Source organism: Phacochoerus africanus, chromosome 3, assembly GCF_016906955.1.
Source record: "Phacochoerus africanus isolate WHEZ1 chromosome 3, ROS_Pafr_v1, whole genome shotgun sequence".
NCBI classification, from domain to species: domain Eukaryota; kingdom Metazoa; phylum Chordata; class Mammalia; order Artiodactyla; family Suidae; genus Phacochoerus; species Phacochoerus africanus.
The window spans coordinates 185,994,265-186,018,627 of NC_062546.1; the positions used below are offsets into that span (position 1 = coordinate 185,994,265).

Sequence of the window (24,363 nt, forward strand, 5' to 3'; positions counted from 1 at the left end):
CAGAGGACCTCCTTAGCCTGAATCTTCAATGCATGTCCCCTTGGCCGGGCTTGGAAGGTCTTTTCCTCTGTGGCACTCCTAGGTGGTCATGGGGACTCCCTCCCACCCATTAGGCCAAACTGCTGCCATAGGACCCAAGATCAAAAAGGAAAAGGGCCTGTTTGTGTGGCGCTGGGGGGTTGGTCGTGTGATCTAGCCATGAATGCTCAAGTGGCAGGAAGCGTCTGAAATCAGAGCTAACTTGGGAGGCAGAGAACTCGGGATTCCCGGAAGGGAGCCAGAGGGTGGTGCGAGGCTCACACCAGGAGGGGAATGAAAGTCTGTTCTGTGGCCACCCAGACCCTTCCGTCAGAGCTGGCCACTTCTGCCTTTGGAAAGTGTTTCACAATGCCCTGGGCATGTGTGAGGACAGCCGAGTTGAGCTGAAGATGCGTAAAAGGCTATAGACCCACACACTCACCGGTTCCCAGAGAGGACGGGTGGGCCAGAGAGCCACCCAGCACATCACTCACACAGAGAGCGTCTGAGTCTGTGGTCCTCATGACAGGTGAGTAGCTCCCTCTGTCCAGGGACAGAGCCTGGGTTGGAGCAGGAGGAGAGCATCAGGAGGGGCAAGGGAAGCCCCGGGTCCCCTGTGGGAGTCCTGGTCTTGACCACAATTCTGGACAGGAGCCTGGGGTCAGGCGCTTCACGTTGCCAAGGGCAGAGCCTCCCCCTGCCTCATCTCTGTGGGTTTGGAACCTCTGGGGTTTCCCTGGAAGCTGGAGGCAGGGATGAGACCAAAGGACACACACGTTGGCGTCAGTCTTCCCTGCTCAGAGCCCATGCCCTCTCCACATCCTCTGTGGCAAGAAGCCATCAGGATCTGGGGACCTCTGCATTCACATGGAAGGAGAGGAATTCAGAAGGCTCTGCTTCTCACTCATCTTCTGGAAGGTCTGGTCGAGGGATGGATGTGATGGACTGAAGAAAGGAATCAAGGGCTCCTATTCGGCTGGGGCTTCATTTGCTTTTGCCCTGCCACCAGAAACAGGCAGGTCAACTCACCAAGGCTCTTGGGGCCCCTGGCAGGTGACACAGGCCCCCCAAAGCAGAGCAAAACCCAATATGGCTCCATCTCCAGCCCACCGAGCCCAGGGCCACCACAAGTACCTCCCGGAGGGACCTACCTGAGTGAGAAGATCCCCATTCCGAATGCAGAACCGGTGAGAATGCTGGAAACTTCCTGGGGTCTTTTAGGATGGATAGGATCCCATGGGATCTCTCTGGCCAAGGGAGGGAGGTCCCCCGAAGACCAGGGCAAGTCCCTTCCAGCTCGGAGCAGCAGTGACGGAGAGTGGTAACTGCCGTCTTCCTGTTTCTGTCCCCAGTGTTTGACTGGGGTGCTGACAATTTGTCTAAAAATCACCAGGCAGCTTTTTGAACAAATCTGAACTTTCCTGGGAAGGGAAAGGGACCTGGGGTGCATTGAGATTGGAGCCTTGAGGATTTGTTGTAACTTTGAAGGAAAGGATGCAGACTAGGGCATCAGGAGATGTGGAACTTGTGGGCTGGCTTCTAGGGCAGTGTTCCCCTGCATTGCCAGAATCTTTAGCAGATGCCCAGGCTGCCAGACCTAGCCCTGGAATGGGGGTGGGAAGACCCTAAGCTCAGGGGACTTCAGAGAGAAGAACCTGTGGTCTTAGAAGGGGCTGGGGAAGGAGGAGCTGGGCCACAAAAGCCTGACCCAGGGAAGCTCCCCTTCGGGCTCTGAGGATCTCCTGAGTCAGGGCTGGCGTAGGGTCAGATGTAGGCCACAGACACTGAAGCATCCAGAAAGCTGATCTGCCGTGACTCAGCAAACCCTGAGGTTCTCCCACCTGCATGCTCCACTCACCCCCAGGCCTGGCAGCTCCAGGAATGGGGAATGGAGGGCAGGACTGGCCAACCTGGGCCAATGAGCCCAGGGTGGGGTGGGGGTGGGGGGCGGTGGGGGGACTCAGCTGGGGGCGCTGGTCCAGGCCAACTGCCCCCACCGTTTTACCCAGGACCTCTCACACTCCGTCCTCCTCACCCCAACCACAGGGCACATTCAGCCTCCGCAAGCTGTGGGCCTTCACTGGGCCCGGCTTCCTCATGAGCATTGCTTACCTGGACCCGGGAAACATCCAGTCGGATCTTCAGGCTGGTGCTGTGGCTGGATTCAAAGTGATCAAGTCGGGGCACCGTGGGCGGGGGGGGGGGGCGACCAGGCCAAATGGGTGGAGACCGCCACTTTGCCACATTTCCCCAAGGTGGCATACATGGCTCGTGTTCCTGGGAGCAGGTGTTGTTCAAATGGGCCAGAAAGGGGTCCCCAGGGAAGCCCTGCCAGAGTGTGTGTGTGTGTGGGGGGGTCTTCTCGCTCCATCTCCCCCACTCTCTCCTCAGGGAGTGTCCTTATTTAGTGGGTACCAATAGCTCGGGGCTTCTCGGGGACTGGTCCCTCTGGCTGACGGCCTCTCCCCAACTTCTCACAGCTGCTCTGGGTGCTGCTGTGGGCCACGGTGTTGGGATTGCTCTGCCAGCGACTTGCTGCCCGGCTGGGCGTGGTGACAGGCAAGGACTTGGGTGAGATCTGCCATCTCTACTACCCTAAGGTGAGCTTGCTGCACATGGACAGGAAGCATCCGTAGGCTCAAAACCCCAAGAGCCAGGAGTTCCTGTCATGGTGCAGTGGTTAACGAATCCGACTAGGAACCATGAGGTTGCGTGTTCGATCCCTGGCCTTGCTCAGTGGGTTAAGGATCCGGCATTGCCATGAGCTGTGGTGTAGCTCCGAGACGGAGCTCGGATCCTGCATTGCTGTGGCTCTGGTGTAGGCCGGCGGCTACAGCTCCGATTCAACCCCTAGCCTGGGAACCTCCATATGTCGCGGGAGCGACTCAAGAAATGGCAAAAAGACAAAAACAAAAAAACCCAAGAGCCATTTAAAGCTTCTAGGATCAAAATAAATATATCATCTCGGGTAGAGCATCACAAGTCCATGAAAGATAAGACGGTGGGGTTCCCGTTGTGGCGCAGTGGAAACGAATCTGACTAGTATCCGCAAGGATGCGTGTTTGATCCCTGGCCTCACTCAGTGGGTGGGGAATCCAGCGTTGCCACGAGCTGTGGTGTAGATCGTAGATATGGCTCAGATCCTGCATTGCTGTGGCTGTGGTGCAGGCTGGCAGCTGTAGGTCTGATTTGACCTCTAGCCTGGAAACCTCCATGTACCTCTGGTGTGGCCCTAAAAGGCAAAAAAAAAAAAAAAAAAGTAAGACTGGGCTCAAACTAATAGAACACAGGAGTTCCTGTTGTGACTCAGTGGGTTAAGAATCCAACTAGCTTCCATGGGGATGCGGGTTCAATCCCTGGCCTCGCTCAGTGGGTTAAGGATCCGGCATTGCCACAAGCTGCAGGGTCAGTCGCAGATGCAGCTCGGATCTGGTGCTGCTGTGGCTCGCTCAGTGGGTTAAGGATCCGGCATTGCCACAAGCTGCAGGGTCAGTCGCAGATGCAGCTCGGATCTGGTGCTGCTGTGGCTGTGGTGTAGGCTGGCAGCGGCAGTTCTGATTCAACCCCTAAACTGGGAATGTGCATATGCTGCAGGTGCAGCCCTAAAAAACAAAAAAAAAAAAACAAAACAAAAAAAACCTGCTAGCACACAGATTGAGAAAGACAGTGGAGATAATCCTGCTCGTTTTACAGAAGGGAAATTGAAAGGTGGGGAATTGACTTGGCCAAGGTGAAAACTTGCTGGGCATTGGCTCAGGATAACCAATGGAATGGACACTGTAGATATGGCTGTTATCAGCATCCAAGCAGGCAGACAGAAATTATTAGATATTTCAGAGGCATCTAATGGAAGGATGGAGCCGCAAATGTGTTGAGAGAGCTGAAGCGCCAAGGGAAGGAGGTATTACCCAGAGATCAGGAAGCTGCTGGAGGAGTTCCCGTTGTGGCTCAGTAGTCAACGAACTTGACTAGCATCCAAGAGGACGTGGGTTTGACCCCTGGCCTCACTGAGTGGGTTGAGGATCTGGCATTGTAATGAGCTGTGGTGTAGGTTACAGATGCTGCTCAGATCCCATGTTGCTGTGGCTGTGGCGAGGCCAGCAGCTATAGCTCTGATTCGACCCCTAGCCTGGGACCCTCCATGTGCACAGGTGGAGCCCTACAAAGACAAAAAAAAAGAGAGAGAAAGCTGCTGGACAGGAGTCCAGGGACCATCATTTGCAGTCAAGCTTCTAGAATCATTGCTGTCATGGCTGAAATAGCTACCAGTGCTGCTGGAGCCCAGATCTCCTAGTGCCCCTGCTGGTGCCACTGCCAGAAACACCTCCAGAAGAAGGGGGAGAAAATGATCTCTTCCTGCCTTTCAATTTCCCTTAATTATTTTCTACTGTTGATCTAAAACAAACAGACCAACAGCTATTTCTCCAGCAAAGATGAATTTATTCAGGGTCAGCAGAGAATCACAATTTGGGGTCTAACTACGGCGAGCCGCTTGCAAGACTGCACAGCAAAAGGAAGGACACTTTTATGTAGGGGAAAGGGAAGCTGGTAGGGTATAGAAAACAGAGTTCACGGCCTTTCAGTGGCTGACTCCTTGCCAGGAAAAAAAAAGAGAGAGAGAGAGAGAGAGGTCTTTCTTCTTCCTGTTGGGCTCTGCTATCTGCACAGGGCGTGGGATTGTCTCCCCTTCCTGTCTCCCGACTCTATTTAATTGAGATTTCTGTTGCTTAATTTTACACCATGGAACCTAACTGGAAGCCAGCTGGCAAGGCCGTCTTGCAAATGTAGTTTGCAGGCTTCCAGCCCAACAGTGTAGGGGTGGGTCCAGAAAGGTGAGTACAGGACTGAGCAGGCAAATAACTGGCCCAGCCTCACTGAAGGGTTACCTCCTCTCCCAGGTACCCCGCACCCTCCTCTGGCTGACCATGGAGCTAGCCATCGTGGGCTCGGACATGCAGGAAGTCATCGGCACAGCTATTGCCTTCAATCTGCTCTCAGCTGGAGGGTACTCTGGACACCTTCTATTTCCCCACATCTACTGCATCCTGCAGTTTCCTCTGACTCAGAGCTATTGCCCAATTGGCCAGATGGGGCAATGGAGACCCAGATGTGTAAATTGGCCTGTCTCAAATCACACAGATGTCAGTCACCAAGCAGGCCTCAGACTGCCACCCCAAGCTCCCTGCTGTGCTGATCCCCCACCAGCTTGGCCTTTCCTGGCGTCTATGTGCCATTTTCCCATCTCCCTAAGCTGTCCGAGGCCACTTGAGTGCCTGCTCCCAGAAGGCCAGCTTCCACAGTCTCCAGCCCTGGGAGTGGGAGTTCCAGGCTCCTGGACTGGGCTGGGCTGACCCAAGCCACTCTGGTTTCAGAATCCCACTCTGGGGTGGTGTCCTCATCACCGTCGTGGACACTTTCTTCTTCCTCTACCTAGATAACTACGGTAGGTGCGTTCCTCCTCCAAGAGGGGACTTGGAAAGGAGGGGACCTGGCAATGAAAGTAGGAGCCCACCGAAGCTCTGCTGTACTGAGAGAAGGGCTCGGAGCACCCTCACTATGGATGGCCTTGAGCAAGTTATTAAGACATCTGTTTCTTCATCTATAATATGGGCATAATAACAGCACAGATGTCGCAGGGCTGTGTAAGGCTTCACGGAGGCAATATATGTTAAGCACTTGGTACAGTGCCTGGAAAAAAAGTGCTCACAAGTCCATTAATAATTGCTTATGTTACAATTTTTTTTTGTTGTTTTCTTCTTCCCCTTTGTACCCCCGCCCCCCAGGGCTGCGGAAGCTGGAAGCCTTCTTTGCATTCCTTATTGCCATTATGGCCTTCACCTTCGGATATGAGGTGGGCAGCCTGAAGCCCACCTTGTCACCAATGCCACCTTCCCTGCCCCTCTGTCACCGCAGAGCCGGAAGGGAGGCGGGTGGCAGACCTTAGCCACGCCCCTTAGCGGCCTGGGTCCGAGCGGATGACCAGAATGGCGGCTCAGGGGCGGGGCGGGGTGGGCGTGGCCTGATGAGGCTCCTCCCCGCAGTACGTGGTGGCGAGGCCTGCTCAGGGAGCACTTCTTAGGGGCCTGTTCCTGCCCTACTGTTCTGGCTGTGGCCAGCCCGAGCTGCTCCAGGCCGTGGGCATCGTTGGCGCCATCATCATGCCCCACAACATCTACCTGCACTCGGCCCTGGTCAAGGTGAGCAGAGGAGAGGGGGGAAGAGATGCCCTCTCCATTAGGGCCCCACTGGCCCCGCCTCCAAGGCCGGAGCCCCGCCCCTTTGGCTCCTGCCTTGGGAATTTTAGGCAAGGAAAGGAAGTCACTCTTTATTCCGTATGTAATAAGAGAGCATCTACTGTGTTTTGGGAGCTGGGGGGTCAGTGGTGAGAAGATAGACAGGTCCTCTTCTCTCTTAGAGCTTGCATTCTAGTAGGGGAGACGGACTATGAGCAAGTAAACAAATAAAGGAGAGAATCCAGGACTGTGAAGTGTGCTCTGAAGGAAACAAAACCGAAGTATAATGGAGAATGGCTGGGAAGGAGGTTCCTTTAGAAAACATAGGGAGTTCCTGTCGTGACTCAATGGTTAACGAATCTCACTGGGAACCATGAGGTTGCGGGTTCGATCCCTGGCCTCGCTCAGTGGGTTAAGGCTCTCGCATTGCCATGAGCTGTGGTGTAGGTCTCAGATGCGGCTGGGATCTGGCGTTGCTGTGGCTCTGGCATAGGCGGGTAGCTACAGCTCCGATTGGACCCCTAGCCTGGGAACCTCCATATGCCGCGGGTGTGGCCCTAAAAAGATAAACAAACAAACAAAAAACCTTTAGAAAATGTAGTCAGGAAGTTCCCATTGCCGCTTAGTGGATTAAGAACCCAGCATCGTCTCTGTGATGATGAGGGCTCAGATCCCTGGCCTCAGTGGGTTAAGGATCTGGCTGCAAGCTGCAGTGTAGGTTGCAGAAGCATCTTGGATCTGGTGTCGCTGTGGCTGTGGTTTGGGCTGGTAGGTGCGGCTCTGATTCAGCCCTAGCCTGGGAACTTTGGTATGCCACAGGTGAGGTGGTAAAAAGGGGGAAAAAAAGGAAGCAGGGAGGCAAGGAAGGTAGAAAGGGAAGGAGAAGGTAGTGACCTTTGAAACGTGAAGGATGGGAAGGAAGCTCAGGGGAGAGGATATCGTAGGCAAAGCGACTGGCATGTGCAAAGGCCCTGAGGCAGAGAAAAGGCCTGTTCCAGACTGCCATGTAGGGAGCTTTAGAGAACTGGGGTTGGGGGAATACAGGTAGGGGTGTGAGGGTGCAGGATGCCGAGGTGACTCTGGGGATTTTGGTACTTCCCTCCCTTTTGACCTCCATAGTCTCGAGAGGTAGACCGGACCCGCAGGGAGGACATTCGAGAAGCCAACATGTACTTCCTGATTGAATCCACCATCGCCCTGTTTGTCTCCTTCTTCATCAACCTCTTTGTCATGGCTGTCTTTGGGCAAGCCTTCTACCAGCAAACCAACCAGGCTGCGGTGAGACACACCCCATACACACATGCCCTGCAGGCTTTGCTGGGGACCCCAGGCAATGCAGCTAAGCCCTTTGAGTCTCTGTCCTGCACTCCAGGCACTGGTAGGGGAGGGAGTCAGTGACTCTGACCTCTGACTGGGAGCCCCTTCCCCACCCCCCTGGGAGACACAGCTCCCCCCATGCAGGCTTGCAGAGGGTCAGCCCCCACACCAGGGGCTACAAGGTACAGACATCCAGGGGAGGGGATAGAGGGAGGAGTCGAGTCTTGAAGGGCCTGGCATTCCAGCTGCACCTTGAAGGATGCGCAGGATTTTCCCAAGAAGCTGCAGGGAGGGAATCCTGGGAGGAGATGCCTGCCCGATGAGCATGGGGTTGTGAATATGCGGGTGGTCATTTTCTGCTCTGGAGTCTCCACTGATAATCTTCATTATTAGCAGATAAACCACCACTCATTCAGCAAATATTTACTGAGCATGTTTCTTTATCAGCCAGTGTCTTAGACCCTGAAAATACAGCAGTCAGTGATACAAAGACCTGGGAGTTCCTGCTGTGGCTCAGCAGAAACAAATCCATATAGTATCCACGAGGACGAGGGTTTGATCGCTGGTCTTGCTCAGGAGGTCCAGCGTTGCTGTGAGCTGTGTGTAGGTCTCAGACTTGGCTCTGATCCCATCCCGAGTTGCTGTGGCTGAGGCGTAGGCCAGCAGCTGTAGCTCCTACTTGACCCCTAGCCTGGGAACTTCCATATGCTGCGGGTGCCGCCCTAAAAAAAAGAAGAAGAAAAAAAGAGATACAAAGACTTTGCCCTCTTGCAGATTAAATTTGGAGGCGGTTGGATTTCCTTGGTGGCTTAGACAGGGAACTTTGGCATGCTGTGGATGTGGCAAAAAATAAAAAAAATTAAAAAAATAGACACAGTCAGCAAAGAGAAAACTGATCAACTAATCAGTACACAAAGGAAAATATGGACAATGTTGTAAAGGAAATTAGGAGGGTGGTGAGGGATTTCCCGCCATGGCTCAGTGGTTTATGAACCTGACTAGTGTCCATGAGGACACAGGTTCGATCCCAGCCTCGCTAAGTGGGTTGAGGATCTGGTGTTGCTGTGAGTCACTGTGGTGTAGGTCGCAGATGTGGCTCAGATCCCTAGTTGCTGTGGCTCTGGCGTAGGCCGGCAGCTACTGCTCCAATTCGACCCCTAGCCTGGGAACCTCCATATGCCATGGGTGCAGCTCTAAAAAGACAAAAAAAAAATGAGAGCGATGAAACATAACTGAGGGTATGATGAAGGAAGGGCTCCTATATTAGGCCAGGTGGTCAGAAGAGGCCTCTTGGAGGAGGTGACATTTGAGCTGACTCTGAGAGAGAAGGAGCTGGCCAGCTTCGCCCTGGCTCTCTGGGACTTGGGACCCATGCCTGTCTCAATTTTTGAGTGATTCTCTGTCCCAAGGCTGTAACAACTGCTAGGCAGCGTTAGGTGCTTACCAAATGCCAGGAAGGTGGGGGTGAGGAAGGTGATGGATCAGACGGGTCAGGCCTCTGGAGACATGGGCACTGCCATTACCTTGCTATGCGACCTTGTGAGGTCATACCCCTCCTTGGGTCTCTGCTCCATGGCACAAGGAGAGAGGCCTAAATAGGGTGGCAAAGCATAGTCACACATTGTCCTCAAGACCAGCCTAGTCACAGAGCTGTGGGAATTGGGTCCCATGCAAGGGATAAGGGCCTATGGGACAGCTTGAATCACTGTCAGCCAATTCTCTCTCTGTGGACATGCCAGCTCTTACAAATCCAACAGAAGCTGGAAACCGGCTTCTCCTCTTAATTCTTCTCAGTTATAAATGTTGTCAACAAATGCACATCAAGGAAAAACAGTTATCTTTTATTTTTATGGCCACACTGTGGCCTATGGAAGTTCCTGGGCCAGGGATGGAATCTGAGCCTCAGCTGTGACCTATGCTGCCGTTGTGGCAATGCTGGATCTTTATCCCACTCCACTGGGCAGGGGATCAAGCCCACACCTCTGCAGACTCCAGTCGGATTTTTAACCCACTGTGCCACAGCAGGAAGTCTGAAAAAAAAAAACAAAACCTTTTTTCTGGAGTTCCCATCGTGGCTCAGCGGTAATGAACCCAACTAGTTTCCATGAGGACATGGGTTCAATCCCTGGCCCCGCTCAGTGGGTTAAAGGATCTGGTGTGGCCATGGTGCCAGCTGGCAGCCCCTAGCCTGGTAACTTCCCTATGCCACAGCTGTGGCCCTAAAAAAAAGATTTTTAAAAAGTTTTTTTGTCTGCCCCCCCCCCCGCCCCCATTGCACGTTAAAATTTGAGGCACAGCAGCCACCCAAGCTGCTGCAGTGACAATGCTGGATTTTTAACCCTCTGTGCCATGACAGAACTACTAAAGAAAAAAAAATTGTTAGTCGAACAAAATATGTCCAACCGGGTACACGCCGCAGGCCATCAGTTTTCCACGCCTGGTCGAGGCCGCTTTTCCAATACTGAATGTTGGGGCTCACTTCTCTCTCCCACTGCCCGGTGCCCGCAGTTCAACATCTGTGCCAACAGCAGCCTCCACGACTACGCCAAGATCTTCCCCAGGAACAACCTGACGGTGGCTGTGGACTTTTACCAAGGCGTAAGCGCGGGGCAGGGGTGGGCCTGGAAGGGATCCGAGGCCGCCTCGGGGGCGGAGCCTGCACGAGAAGGGGCGTGTCTGCGCCTCTGACCACACCCCCTCCCTCCCCTGTCAGGGCGTGATCCTGGGCTGCCTCTTTGGCCCCGCCGCCCTCTACATTTGGGCGGTGGGTCTTCTGGCTGCGGGACAAAGTTCCACCATGACCGGCACCTACGCGGGACAATTTGTGATGGAGGTGGGGCTGGGGCGGGCTGGGGCGGGCAGGGGTCCGAGGACCACAGGCACCCTCCTTGGCTTGGACACCGGCCGGCCACGTGGACCCTTAAGGCGGCCTGGCTTTACAGATGAGAAAACAGATTCTGGGAGCTGCGGCGACTGGCCCGAGGCTGTAGACCCAGGACTAATAGGTCTTTTGTTCAAAGCTGATTAGTCGTCAGCAATTGGCTGTGGGAGATGCACTTCTCCCCTCATTTCTTCCCATCAACCCTCACCGCCAAGTGTGGACAGCACTGCCCCCATTTCAAAGACAGAAGGTTCCCCCAGGCGTGAGAGGGGCTGAGGGAGGACAGAGGGTCCCTCCCCTGGAGCCCCCAAACCTACACCCCACCACCAAGGTGCCCACCCCACACCCCAGGGCTTCCTGAAGCTGCGGTGGTCACGCTTTGCCCGCCTCCTGCTCACTCGCTCCTGCGCCATCCTGCCCGCCCTGCTGGTGGCTGTCTTCAAGGAGCTGCGGGACCTGTCAAGCCTCAATGATCTGCTCAACGTGCTGCAGAGCCTGCTGGTGAGCCCGCGGGCCTACCACCCTTTCCCCCAGTGGAGCTGACCAGGAACCAGAACAATCCCCCTACTGAGCCTCCCCATGTCCCAGGCACTATTCTTTTTGCTTGGTTTGTTTTTGTTTTTAGGGTTGCACCCGTGGCATATGGAAGTTCTCAGGCTAGGGGTGGAAAGCTACAGCTGCCAGCCTATGCCACAGCCATGGCAATGCTGGATCTGAGCAGTGTCTGCAAACTACACCACAGCTCACAGCACCACTGGATCCTCAACCCACTGAGCGAGGCCATGGATTGAACCTGCATCCTCATGGATCCTAGTTGGGTTCATTAACCACTGAGCCACGAAGGGAACTCCCTCCCAGGCACTGTTCTAAACATCCCCTACCTGCAAGGCTCAGGTACTCCCCACAGCCACCCCAGGGGATAGCAACCACCATTATCCCCATTTTGCAGATGGGAAAACTGATGCAGGTAAGTGACCAGTGGTGGAGCTGGGATACACGCTCAGGCAGCCTAAGGCCGGAGCCCCCAGACACTTCCTCCTGCTTTGGAGCCTCCACAACCGTGGAAGGCATAGAGGTGGAGAAACAGAAGCTCAGAGTGGTTAGGGGACTTTCCCAAGGGTGCACAGCGAGGCAGAGGGTGACTGGGGCCCCAGCCTGCTCCTCCCCTCCTGGCTGTATTCTGAGGGTGGGGTCCCTCAGCACCCCCCGTCTTCTCCCCAGCTTCCCTTCGCGGTGCTGCCCATCCTCACGTTCACCAGCATGCCCGCCCTCATGCAGGAGTTTGCCAGTGGCCGGTGAGTCCTCCCAACCTCAGCACTGGACTTATATTACCACCCTTCATCCTCAGCCACCCAGAGGGAGGAATTGCCATTATTCCCACTAACCAGATCAGGTCAGAGAGGTTAAGAAACTTGCCCAGGGTCACACCGTCAGCAAGTGGAGGAGCCAGGACTGGAATCCCGGGGTGGGGGCTGTGTCTAGAGCTAGAACGCCTCACTCTCACTTCAGGCTCTGCTCTTGCCAAAACCTGCCAATATGGTGCCTGGACATCAGCCAGGGGTCTGCTCCAGGTCCCCCAGCCTGGAGAAGCCGGCCTTGTGTGTCCGCCCCTCCCCTTAGCTCCAAGCTGGCTGTGGGTCCTGGACGAGATGCAGCCACTCCCTGAGCCTCCCTCTTGTCCCCAAGGGTGAACAAGGTCATCACTTCCTCCATCATGCTGCTGGTCTGTGCCATCAACTTTTACTTTCTGATCAGCTACCTGCCCAGCCTCCCCCACCCCGCCTACTTCGGCCTTGTAGCACTACTGGCTGTCATCTACCTGGGCCTCACCACCTACCTGGTACCGTAGTGTCAGCGGGTGCCTTGGGGATGGGGGCAGCAAGGAGGGGAGACCATAGATGGAGGGCTGGGGAGGGGGGATACACTGGGGCTTCCCCAAAGGTCTTGTCCTCTCCCCTTCTCATGGCCGCCCCTCCCCCAGGTCTGGACCTGTCTTATCGCCCATGGAGCTACCCTTCTGGTCCACAGTTCCCATCAACACTTTCTGTATGGGCTTCTGGAATAGGAGCAAGAGAAGGAAGGAGCTCGGGATGAGCTCCCCGCCAGGGCTTGGCTGAAGGTGGAATGCGTGGGGCAGATGGGCCTGCTGGACAGGTGGACATGGGGGGGGGACCCGCTGTGTGGAAGCAGCAAGATGGAGCAGGTTTTGGAAGCAGGCCAACCTGAGTTCCTTAGGGACCTGCAGTTTCCTAGCTTGGACAAGTTACTCAACCTCTGGATCTCAGTGTCTTCATCTATAAAATGGGACAACACTAATCTTGCAATGGATGTAAAGCAATGTAACACAGAGACTGGCACCTGAGACCAAAAAAAAAAAAAAAAATCGAAAAGTATTTATTGAGCACCTATAGAACTGAGCTGACAGGCCCAGTTAGGAGTGGAACACAGGCTCCAAACAGGTATTTAAAATAGAGTCTGAAGACTGCTAAATAAATGCTTATTAATTTTTTATCCAAAAAGAGCACAAAAGAGCACAGAACAGAAATCGTCAAAGCACAAAATCCCTGAACCATCAAGAAGAGTCCCCCTCATGGAATGTCTGACTCGCTTCTACTCTAGCTAGAGTGACCTTAGGCTTTTTGGTCCACCCGAATCCCATTTTCCAGGCAGTAAAATGGAGGCGCAGTTGTCCCCAACTTCCGGCGCCAGGTCATAAGGAACCCAGGAGTCCGTGCCTCCAAGGCCCAATTCTTTGGCCATCTCTCCAGGGGACCAGTAACTCCCACACCTTACAGTTAAAGCTCCCCGGACGCTGACTCCCAGCTCCCCCTAGGGGCGGGGACGGTCCCGAGCGCCGGTACTCCCCGCCTTTAAAGAGGAGGAGGCTGTCGCTCGGGCTCTGCGCCCCAGGGCCTCGGAATCCGCCCAAGCAGGAAGGTGGGGGAGAGCTCTGTGGGCGGGGAACCCCCTCCGCGCTGGGAGCCGTCCGGCGCCCCTTCGCCCAGCGAAGGGACTGCTATTTACAGACGCTCCCTGGGCTGTTTCTAGGCTCCCCCAAGTCCCTCCTCCAGCTTCTTCCAGTCCCTCAGACCCCAGCCAGAGAGCTGTGGCAAGCGGCGGCGAGTAGGGGCCACCAGCCCTTTGCCCTGGTTGAGCCTGGAGTGGGCGCTGAACCTGGAAGCACCCCCGATTTCCCGGGGATGCAGCGGGGCAGGCAGCCCGGCTGCGCGCTCAGGCTGAAGCGCTTGTTTATGAGAAGAATGTCCTCTTTCTTAAAAGGGCAACGAAGCTAGTGGGGCCCTCAAGGAAGGACGGGATGGGACAGATCTGGCTCACCGAGCAACGGTGGAGAGGCACCTGGGCTAGCAGGCCGCCCAATCCCCTTCTCCTGGCTTGGCCCTGAAGAAGATAGGGCCCGCGCGAACTGAAAGAGAGGAATGAATGGGGGCCAGGGAGCGAAGAAAGGGATCGCCTGGCTTCCCAGAGGTGCCCCCAACTGTACCCCCTGCCCATCCCTCTGGTCTGTACCCTCTGGTCTATTAGCTGTCACCCAACTAATCTCTAGGTATTAGTTGGGTGACAGCCCAGTTTTAGACGCGGGGGGAGGGAGGCAAAGTCCCGAATTAAAGATGTCTTTTCTTTAGGAGCTCACTCTATAGAGGGGCGGGGGGGGGGGGGCGCGTAGGTAAAAGCCAACAAATTGCTAACCTTGGCATGGACAAAGGGGGGGGGGGCGCAAACCTGCAAAAGACTGAGGCAAGGCCCGGAGAAGGTAACGCCTGGACAAGATTTTCAAAACTGACTAGGAAGAGGGCAAGCAGTCCAGGGGGAGATGAGCATGCCAGGAGCTGGGGGTGTCCGTATGTGCAAAAGAGAGACATGCAATCTTCTTGGGGGTTCTTAGAGCTCCAGAGAGGGGAACCCCAGAGGAGTGGGCAGGCAGGTCATATGAAAAGTCAAACCTGGAACTTAAAACTTGGAGAGGAAGATGAAGAGGGGAGGAGACCAAAGAGCCAGCTAATGGGCTGCCCTGGGCCTGGGCAAGAGGTTAGTGATGAAGTCAGGCCAAGGTCAGTCATTTCCACACAGGCCGCAGCCCCCACCCCACCCCACCCCCTATTTCTGATCCCCACAGTCCTCAGGCTCAGAGCTAACTAGGTGCTCCATCAGCCCTTCAGGCTGGCAGTGGCTTGATACCTTGTGTCTCCCCAAAATTTTCCTCAACAACTCTGTCCCCACAGACCCTGCACTGGTCTCAGTCTGCATCCACTCCACCCTGGTGGAAGGTGCACCTCGGCTTGCCTTGGGGCCTGGGTGGAGGGCGATCTACCTTTCTGCTCTGCATCCCCCCTACCCACTTGCCTGGGGTGGACCTTCACCAACCCTCTTTGGCAGGCAGACGGGGAAACTGAGGTGTTGGATGGAGAAGATACTGGTGCATAGCTGCCAGACAGAACCCGGCTGGGTCCTGGTGTTTCTCAGCGGACACCCCTCATAACCATTCCTCCTGGGGTGCAAGCAGATGAATCAGATAAAGATAAACTTTGTGAGTATGGCACCCCCAGCTGCATCAGTTAGGGAGGGTAGTGGGATGGCAGCTGGGTGTGGAGTCCTCCTCCTCTCAAGGAAACCCAAAGGACCCGCCCCACCCTACAGAACGCTTCCACCCTGCCACTGTCCCCGCCCCCTCCCGCAACTCCACGCGCACGGGTGTCCAGACTCGCTCCGCCTCCACCCCACCCTAGCGGAAGATGCACCCGACGAGCCTCCGAGTCTAGAGGAGGGACGGTCTCTTGGGGAAGAGGCCCGCGCCAGGGGACGACTAGGGGGCGTGTTAGGGGCGGGAGTGGTGAAGGGAACAGCGAGAGAAGGGCAGCGGTCCTGCCCAGTGCCCTATCTCCGCGTCGGCTCTTCTGAACCTCGAGGGGACGGTTGGCCAGGTTCCAGCCGTCACAGAGAAAGAAACAGAGGGGGAAAAAGAAGAGCCGCCCTCCTCGGGCCAGGGGCGAGGCCAGGGGTTCACTCAGTCCTGAGCCGCACATTTCCTTTTGGGGTCAGCGCCGGCCGAGCATCCGCAGATACAGCCGAGGCCCCGCCCCGGGGCTGGACCGAAGTGGAGGGGGCTCCGCTCGGCGCCCGGAATCCCTCCTCTGCCCTCGCTGGAGAGCGGGTCAAACCGCTCACCTGTCGGAGCTCAGTTTCTTTATCTGTAAAATGGGTTAAGAAGGAGGTTGTTCTGAGGAGTAAAGGAGACTAGGGGGCCCGGCCAGAGCAGGACCCAGACTGAGCGCTCGCCGCACATTGGCCGTTGTTGCCATTAAATAAATGCAATGATGACAGCGGTGCAGGCGGCGTAAGAGCAGAACGGGGGGTCGTGGAGTCCAGCTGCGGCGGGGCTCACAGCCCGTGACCACGTCTTCTCTGCCCTGGTCCCCAAGCCCGAAGCTGGCACGTCTCCAGGCGAGCGCCGCTCCCCTCGTGTCCCGCCCCTCGCGCGGGGCCTCTGCCCCCTCCGCACCCCCCTTCTCCGGGCCTGGAGGACGTGCGCCGCGCTCGCACCCGGCGGCCGGACGGGACAGGACGCGCCCGCCCTGCCCCGCCCCGCCCCGCGGCCCGCGGGGGAAGGAAGTGCTGAGGCGTGTTTGTCAAGGCTTGGCGATATTAGTATTTCTAAAATGTGAACAAAAAGTAGTAACGACAAATGCAAGGAACTTAATAAACAAGAAAAAAAAGAAAGAAGGAAGGAAGGAAGGAAGGAAGGAAGGAAGGAAGGAAGGAAGGAGGAAGGAAGGAAGGAAGGAAGGAAGGAAGGAAGGAAGGAAGAAAGGAAGAAAGAAAGAAGAAAGAAAGAAAGAAAGAAAGAAAGAAAGAAAGAAAGAAAGAAAGAAAGAAAGAAAGAAAGACATAAAAGAAAGAAAGAAAGAAGAAAGAAAGAAAGACCACCCTCAGACCTAACCACGCACCACACGGGAGTTTCCTTTGTAAAGAATCTGCGTGGAAACGCTGGCCCCGCGCCTGCCGGTCTGTCTGCACAGACCCAGGCGGAACGTGTGTTCAAGGTCCTCCAAACAATTGATGATTGATGACTGTGATGCCCATAGTCAGGCCTTGAGCCTGCAGGGCTTGAGTCCACGGTTGACTAATGCGTGGGGGCCGCCGTCCGATTTTCCCCTTCCTCAATAGTCAGAGTGGCCGGCTGGGGAGTAGAGGACCTAGGAAGGCCTCTTGGAGAGAGTGTCATTTCCTCTTCGAGGTCCGTGGGATTTGGCTATGCGGAGAGGGAGGAAGTGCATTTCAGGTAGAGGGAACAGCACGCACAAAGGCCCTGAAGCGCGTGGAGGCGCTTGGCTCCGGGCGAGAAAGTCAGGTGGCTGGAGTGCGCACGGGGAGTGGACGTGGCGGGGCGGCTGAGGGAATCCCGGGGCAGGCAGTTGGCATTTTCACGCCCTACAGCTCTGGGTTTAGGGGAAGGAGCCAGAGACTGCGGTGAGTCGCGGTCACAGTCCGGTTAGGAGCTTAACTGTGTGGATCTGCACAGCCGTCTGAAGGTAGCAAAGAGCCTTTACACGCTCACGACATCCCTGCGAAATAAGCCTTACGACCGTCGGAGAGAAGACCCACTTTATAGACCAGATGGTGTAATTCCCATTTCCCTGAAGAGGAAACCGAGAAGCTGTCAGCCCGCGACCCTCGGAGAGTGCAGGGGAGGAGCCGCGCCGCCCTAGGGCACTCCTGGGCGTGGGCGATTGGGTAGGGTGGGTAGGGTAGGTAGGGTAGGGCAGGGCGGGGCGGGGCCTGGCCCCCGGCAGCCAAGAGTCGGGGAACTGTGGGCCGGCTGCCTGTCCTGCCACGCAGCCGCAGATGCTTGGCCCCGCGGGCGGGCGGGAGGCAGGAAGGGAGGCGACGCCCCCTGGAGCGCGGCAGGAACCCGGCCGGGCCCGCCTCCCAGCCCGCGGAGCCGCGCCGGCCCCTGAAGTGATGAAAGCCCGAGCAGAGTCCAGGTCACGCCGAAGCCGTTGCCCTTTTAAGGGGGAGCCTTGAAACGGCGCCCGGGTTCCATGTTTGCATCCGCCTCGCGGGGAGGAAACTCCATGTTGTAACAAAGTTTCCTCCGCGCCCCCTCCCTCCCCCTCCCCCTTAGAACCTGGCTCCCCTCCCCTCCGAAGCTCGCGGGGATCCCTCCCTCCCACCCCTCCCCTCCCCCCCGCGCCCCGATTCCGGCCCGAGCCGGGGGGGAGGCCGGGCGCCCGGGCCAGAGTCCGGCCGGAGCGGAGCGCGCCCGGCCCCATGGACAGCTCGGCAGTCATTACTCAGATCACCAAGGAGGAAGCGCGGAGTCCGCTACGGGGCAAAGGTACTGGGGCGCGCGGAGGGGGCTGCAGCCCGGGCGCCGCAGGAAGGAGGGGCCCGGGACCTTCCCGGGCAGCCGCCACCGCCACCCTGGGCGCCCGCCTCGGCGGGGGCCGAAGCTTCCAACCCGAGGGGGAGCGGGATGAGTGTTTGAACTTGTGGAGGCTCTGAGGCGCGGGGCGGGGCCTGGCGCCTTTGGGGCACTCCTGTCTGCTCTAGTCGGGGAAACTGAGGAAGGGGTAGAGAAGGGGAGCCCTCCGGGTCTCCTAGACTGGCTGTGCACCGTGCCCGAGAGTCGCCCCCCCCCACCCCCGCGTTGGCGCCAATGGGACGGGGAGATGGGGGGGTAAAAGAGGGCGCCTTCAGGCCACCAGCTGAGACTCCGCCCCCTCTGGGCCGCGGTCTAGTCGGGTGGCGGGAGGGGGCGCGGAGGTGACAGCGGGCTGGGGTGGGTTGCATCTCCCGCCAACACACAGCCACGTTCCCTACAAACTTGCGCGCCCCGCGTGGAGGCGCCGAGCCTCTCAGAGGCACAGAGAGGGGTAACCACTTCTAAGGGTCCCCAGCGCGCCCGCCGGGAGATCCGTGCGTCGTGACAGTGCACGCGGCGCCCCGGCTTCAGGCCGGTGGGCGCCAGGCCTGTGCCCACACTACCGACCCGGGAAGCCGCCCATCTCGGCTGGGCTTCCCAGGGCTGACGGGTCTGGGCTGAGGGGTCTGCCCCTCCCTGTCCGGGTGATGACTTCAGAGGCTAGGAAGATCCTGCCACCTCTGGGGGGCCTAGCACCCCTCAGGGGCAGGGGGCCCGGGTGGAGGGGCGCTTGGAGGGTGGGCGGATCATGGTTGGAGGTCCGTGCGGGGGTGGAGGAGGCGGGGCCAGCAGATGACCGCAGGACACTGGCCCAGGCCCCTGCTCCCTGCCTCTGGGCCCAGCCTCAGAGAGGACTTTGGACCTCCGGAGGCGGAGAAGGGGAGGGAGGGCTGTTGTGGGCCGCAGGGCCCCAGACCCCAGCCCTCTTTGGCAGGGGCCCAACAGAGCAGTGGGTGTCAAGAGGTGTCCCCAGTGGGCTGATCCCTCATCAGTGATGGAGCCTTAGGAAGAGAAAGTGCCCTCAGCTCCCGCCTCCAGCCAGCCCCCTGTCTAATGTGGGTGACTTCGTACCCACACTAGAAGAACTTGTGGGGAGCCAAGGGGTGGCCCCGAGCCAAGACTGTCAGGATGCCACCTTAGCGTGTCTCCCTGAATGAAGGGGGCACGGCCAGAATCCCTCAACCCAGAGCTCTACATCTGGGCACAGACGCATACCTCTGCAGGCCAGTCAGTGTGCACACCCCCTCTTGGGCCTCCCTGCTTCAGGTGACCAGAAGTCTACAGCTTCCCAGAAGCCCCGGAGTCGGGGCATCCTCCACTCACTTTTCTGCTGCGTCTGCCGGGACGATGGGGAGGCCCTGCCTGCCCACAGCGGGGCGCCTCTGCTGGTGGAGGAGAATGGTGCCGTCCCCAAGGTGCGTGGTGGCCGGGTAGGGGTTACAGGGGCACCTGGGCTCAGCCATCAGGGGGTTTAGGGGAAGGGGATGCTTTGGGACCTACTCTTAGGCCTGGAAGCAGCGGGGAGCCCCTCCCCGCCTCAAGCGCTCCAGCTTCCCAGGCTTTTCCAGCCCTGAATGCCCAGAGAAGGGAATAGTTGGCAGGGGCCAAGCTGGGGAGGAGGTGGTCTCTTCCTCTCTGTCCTTGAAGATTCACCAGGTACAGGGCTGGGGGAGGGCAGAGCTGTGTAGGAAAAATGACCAGGGCTTGTGAGAGGTGCCCGCAGCCAGCCCCGCCCATCCCCACAGCAGAGCCCCGTCCAGTACCTGCTCCCCGAGGCCAAGGCCCAGGACTCGGACAAGATCTGCGTGGTCATCGACCTGGATGAGACGCTGGTGCACAGCTCCTTCAAGGTGGGCCCTGCCCAGCAGCCCTCAGCCCCGGGTCTCTGAGGGTGCCAGCTCTGGCCTGGGAGGGCGGTCTCCGCGGGCCATGCCTCAGCTCCAGCAGCTCTTCCTCCCCACCCCCCCCTCCCACAGCCAGTGAACAATGCCGACTTCATCATCCCTGTGGAGATCGATGGGGTGGTCCACCAGGTGAGGGGCTGGGCATGGGGGGGAGGTGATAGACTTGGCATCTGTCTTCAGACCCCAGGCTCCTCCCACCAGTCCCAAGAGCCCCACATGGGACTTGGATAGATGTGGAATGTCAGAGGCCCAGAGAGGGTGTGAGACTTGCTCAAGGAGACTTGGCCCGACTCAAGGCCTGCAGGGAGTGGGGATCCTCATCGGTGCCCCCCTCGCCCCACCCTGCCCTGCCCGGGACCCAGTTCAAGTAATTCAGGATAGGTTGTGTGCTGTCCAGCCTGTTCTCCATTACTTGGCTCGGGGGCCGGTGCCCTGCTGCATTGGGGTGAGGGAGTGGCCCCCGGCCCCCACATCTGGCTGAGGTCACGGTGGAGGAAGGGACTGGAAATTAGGTATTCCCTTTGAGGAGTTCCCATCGTGGCTCAGCGGTTAGCGAATCTGACTAGCATTCCTGAGGACACGGGTTCGATCCTCCCTGGCATCGCTCAGTGGGTTAAGGATCTGGTGTTGCTGTGAGCTGTGGTGCAGGTTGCAGACGGACCCCTAGCCTGGGAACCTCCATGTGCCGCGGGTGTGTCCCTAAAATGACAAAAAAAAAAAAAAGAAAGAAAGGAGTTATTCCCTTTGAGGTCGGGCCTGAAGCCAGGAGTCAGAGGTTCAGCTTGACCCTCTTCTGGGGTGGTGGGCAGTCTCCTCAGTGGTGGTTGGGGTGGCTGGCCAAGTGGAGCCTACAGGCCCTGGGACCAGCCTCCCTCCTGTGCGCCTCTGCCTCCTCCACCCACTCCCTGCCAGCCCCCAGCCGCCCTGCCCCACCCTGGCCCATGGGCCAGCAGTCCCCTCACCGGCCCACCCCCCAGGTCTATGTGCTGAAGCGGCCCCACGTTGACGAGTTCCTGCAGCGGATGGGTGAGCTCTTCGAATGCGTGCTGTTCACCGCCAGCCTTGCCAAGGTGAGCCACCCGCCCCTGCCCCTGCCCCCGCCCCCACCAGGGGTTCCTGGGGCACCTCTGCTTCTTATCTGTCTCCAGCGTGCATGCGACCTCTGGGCAGTTGTCCCTGGATAACCCACCTCCCACCCCCCAGTACGCAGACCCAGTAGCTGACCTGCTGGACAAGTGGGGGGCCTTCCGGGCGCGGCTGTTTCGAGAGTCATGCGTCTTCCACCGGGGGAACTACGTGAAGGACCTGAGCCGGCTGGGCCGAGACCTTCGGCGGGTGCTCATCCTGGACAACTCGCCCGCCTCCTATGTCTTCCATCCAGATAACGCCGTGAGTGCACCAGGCAGGACGGGGAGAGGGGTCCCTGCTGGGTCTGCTGCCGTCCCAGTTCTCCCTCTTTCCTCTTCTCGGCGACCCCTACCTGCTGCCTGCTCGCCTTGTCTGCCTGCTGCTGCCCCTCATCCTTTATCAATCACTCAGCTCACTTTGCCTGCGTATCCAGGGCACCTGCCATGGGCTTGGGTCCATTTTTCTTCCTGCCAGTTGTGAACTGTTGGTGGGTGACAGAAATAACTTAGTGGGTCCTGGATGGGATTTTTTTTTTCTTTTTTCTCTCTATTGGCCGTCCTGCGGCACATGGAGGTCCTGGGCCAGAGATCAGATCCGGGCCACAGTCTCAACCTAAGCCAAAGCTATGGCAATGCCAGATCCTTAACCCGCTGTGCTGGGCTGGGGCTTGAAGCGGAGTCCCAGCGCTCCCGAGACGCTGCCAATCCTGTTGCAGCACAGCAGGAACTCTGGATTTTTTTTTTTTTTCTTTTTAATGAATGAAACAGAACAGGAGATATCTGAGTGCTTTGCACCTAGGAAGACAAAGAAGGGCTCTCAAAAACTTTTGCTTTGACCTATGGGTAAATGCGACTTCCTGGGGGCTTTGAAAACTGTGGGTAAGGGGCTTCCAGGAGGTGGCCCACTGAGCACTAGTTGCTCAGGGCTCATCTGGGCATTCCGTGTCCAGGGAATGGATGCCCCCCTCACCACCCTGCACCCATCTGCCCAGGTACCAGTAGCTCAGGGCTGATCTGGGCATTCTTGTCCAGGGAATGCTGCCCCCCTCACCACCCTGCACCCATCTGCCCAGGTACCAGTAGCCTCGTGGTTTGACAACATGAGTGACACAGAGCTCCACGATCTCCTGCCCTTCTTCGAGCAGCTCAGCCGCGTGGATGACGTGTACTCAGTGCTCAGGCAGCCTCGGCCCGGCAGCTAGTGAGGCGCCACGGGGCCAGGACCTGCCCCTGACTATACCTGCACCCCTCATACGTGGACTCTTCCTTAAGAACACTCAGCGCCATGGGGAAGTGGGCATCGCCCCCGCCAGCCTGGCCAGGCTGTGGAGGGGGCCCCAGGCTGCACCAAGGGTGACGAAGTCCCTGGGTCCCTGTGTCAGTGCCTTAGAACCTTCTCCTCCTTCTTGGGGGACCTCTGGGGCCCTGTGTGCCGTGCTCCCTCTCTTCTCTCCCTCTCTCTGTACCACCGTGTTTCTTTGCTGCCAAACTGGGCCCCTCGGCCCCTTCTGATCCTGCCTGGGGGAGGAGCAAGGTTTTGCTGCCCCACGCCTTGGGCCCCCAGCCTGGGAACTGTGGACACCAAGTGCCTTTCCGAGAGCCCTCTTCCCTGCCTGGTTTTCCCAGGGCCACAATCCGGGTCAGTTCATGCCTGGTAAAACCTTCAGGTTGCTGCAATCGAGGCTGGTGGGGGTCGGACCCTGTCTCCCCACCTCCTCCCTCCCTTGAGATGGCCACGCCCCCACCAGTCTGCCCAGGAGAGATCCCTCACCCCTTGTGAAGGGAGCAGGGTTCTAGTCTGTTAGGACCCCGGGAATCAGCTTCTCTGGGCTCATCAGCACCTGAGGGGCTACTTCCTACATGGCTGAGCTCCAGCCTCTCCTGTCTGCCCTGACCCCGCTGAGGCCCTGGGGCTTGACACCCCTGGCTCCAAGTGTGGGGGCATAAGAAGGAAAGGACCCTTTTGTGGTGCCATATAAATATGTATATGTGTATATAGATTTTTAGGGGAAGGGGAGAGGGAAGGGTTGGGGTAGAGACCCCCCTCCCTCACCCCTTTCCTGGGCCCATAAATTGGGGGGAGGAGGGAAAGGATTTTTACCTTTTTTAAACTGCTATTCTCTGAATGCAACAGGCTGGGCCAAGGGGCCCCAGGCCCTGACCTTTGTCCCTCACACTCTCTTCGCTGTGTTCATTCATTCAAAAAGCATTTATTGAGCACCTTCTCTGTGCCCAGTGCTGTGCCAGGCCCACCAGCCAAGTGTGGGGGTAAGACTGAGCACCACCTAAACAATGCCTACCCCACCCACCCTGTACTTCACTGGTGCCTTTCGGGGATCTGTAGGAGGTGGGACCCTTCTTATGGGGTTTGGGGGTCTCCAGGAAGCCTGGCCAAGCTGTCCCCCTCCCCTGTGCCAACCCACCCCTGCAGCCCTCTGCCCCCCCCCCCCCCCCCCCCCCCCCCCCCCGGCTGGCTGGGGGCAGTTCCCAGGACGTCCTGCCTGCCAGCCCTGACTCCTTTATCTGGAATGCCTACCCCGAATGCTGAGTCTGAGGGTCAAGGCCTTGGGCTCTCCCCAGGGCGTAACGGTTAAGGGGACCCACTACGAGTGCCAAGGGGGATGTCAAGTGGAGTCCCCCGCTCCCCCTCTGGGAGGGAGGACATGGTTGGTGTGAATCAGGTAACCCTACGATTTAAGTGCCTTCTCTGTGTTGGACAACCCCACAGTGCGATGAGAACTAAAGAGACTGCCAGACCCCCCCCCCATCCTGACTCTGTGGTTATTGCAGGGTGGGGTGCGGCCGTTTAAGGGCAGGGAGTCCCATGAGGCCACGACCTGCTTCAGCAAACCTTTTGGGGGGACCAGGATGGGAGTTGCTGAGGGGAGGCCCTAACCCCACCTGGGGCTTCAAGTGTGAAGATGCAAGCTTGGAATGGATCTGAGCGCCTTGGGCTGTACTGTTAATTCTTCTACCTCGCTTAGCCTCAGTTACCTGATTTATCTGATCTGCAAGATGGACACAGGCCCTTTTTGCAGAATTGATTAAATGCCTGCACAAGGAGGACTCGATAATATTAGCCCTAAGCCAAGCAGAAAGGCGTCCCTAGGAGAGGCCCCTGGAAGGTATTTGGAGACAGGAGGGGTGTGGTCTCCGCCCCGAGCCGAGGGGAGCGGCTCCCGAGGCCCCAGAGGGTGGAGCGGGGCGGGGTGGGGGGCGAGTTAGAGGGAAGTTCAGCTCCAAGCGGAAGAACTTTGAAAGCGGCTGACCCCGAGCCCGCGGAGGCGTCGCGGGCTGCGGCGTCGGGGCTCCGACGAGGATGGGTGGGGACGCGGTCTCGGTCTCGGTCTCGTTCACCTCCGCACCCCTCCCCCCACGCGCCCCGGCCGCGGCCTCTCACTATCCGCGGGCCGCACCCTTGCACAAGCCTCCGGCCCACTTC

General features: G+C 57.9%; 2 protein-coding genes across 8 annotated transcripts; both read left to right on the forward strand.

Moving 5' to 3' along the window:
- Positions 1–282: 282 nt before the first annotated feature.
- On the forward strand, positions 283–12,968 carry SLC11A1 (solute carrier family 11 member 1). Of its 4 annotated transcripts, none has more exons than XM_047773484.1 (15): positions 283–547; positions 1,072–1,205; positions 2,065–2,187; positions 2,499–2,618; positions 4,917–5,023; positions 5,391–5,461; positions 5,802–5,869; positions 6,060–6,215; positions 7,371–7,529; positions 10,077–10,166; positions 10,282–10,401; positions 10,801–10,950; positions 11,671–11,744; positions 12,136–12,289; positions 12,431–12,968. In XM_047773484.1, exons 1-15 carry the CDS (start codon positions 541–543, stop codon positions 12,512–12,514), a joined length of 1,617 nt encoding a protein of 538 aa, XP_047629440.1. In that variant the 5' UTR covers positions 283–540; the 3' UTR covers positions 12,515–12,968. The 4 variants fall into 4 exon arrangements, with proteins under 4 accessions (XP_047629440.1, XP_047629441.1, XP_047629442.1 ...); XM_047773485.1 differs by having other exon boundaries at positions 284–547; positions 806–1,205; XM_047773486.1 differs by having other exon boundaries at positions 284–547; positions 937–1,205.
- Positions 12,969–17,405: 4,437 nt separating this feature from the next.
- Positions 17,406–23,688, forward strand: CTDSP1 (CTD small phosphatase 1). Of its 4 annotated transcripts, none has more exons than XM_047773488.1 (7): positions 17,406–17,803; positions 19,157–19,305; positions 19,636–19,740; positions 19,867–19,923; positions 20,772–20,864; positions 20,998–21,183; positions 21,995–23,688. In XM_047773488.1, exons 1-7 carry the CDS (start codon positions 17,737–17,739, stop codon positions 22,121–22,123), a joined length of 786 nt encoding a protein of 261 aa, XP_047629444.1. In that variant the 5' UTR covers positions 17,406–17,736; the 3' UTR covers positions 22,124–23,688. The 4 variants fall into 4 exon arrangements, with proteins under 4 accessions (XP_047629444.1, XP_047629446.1, XP_047629447.1 ...); XM_047773489.1 differs by having other exon boundaries at positions 17,627–17,803; positions 19,639–19,740; XM_047773490.1 differs by lacking the exon at positions 19,867–19,923 and having other exon boundaries at positions 17,617–17,803.
- Positions 23,689–24,363: the final 675 nt, after the last annotated feature.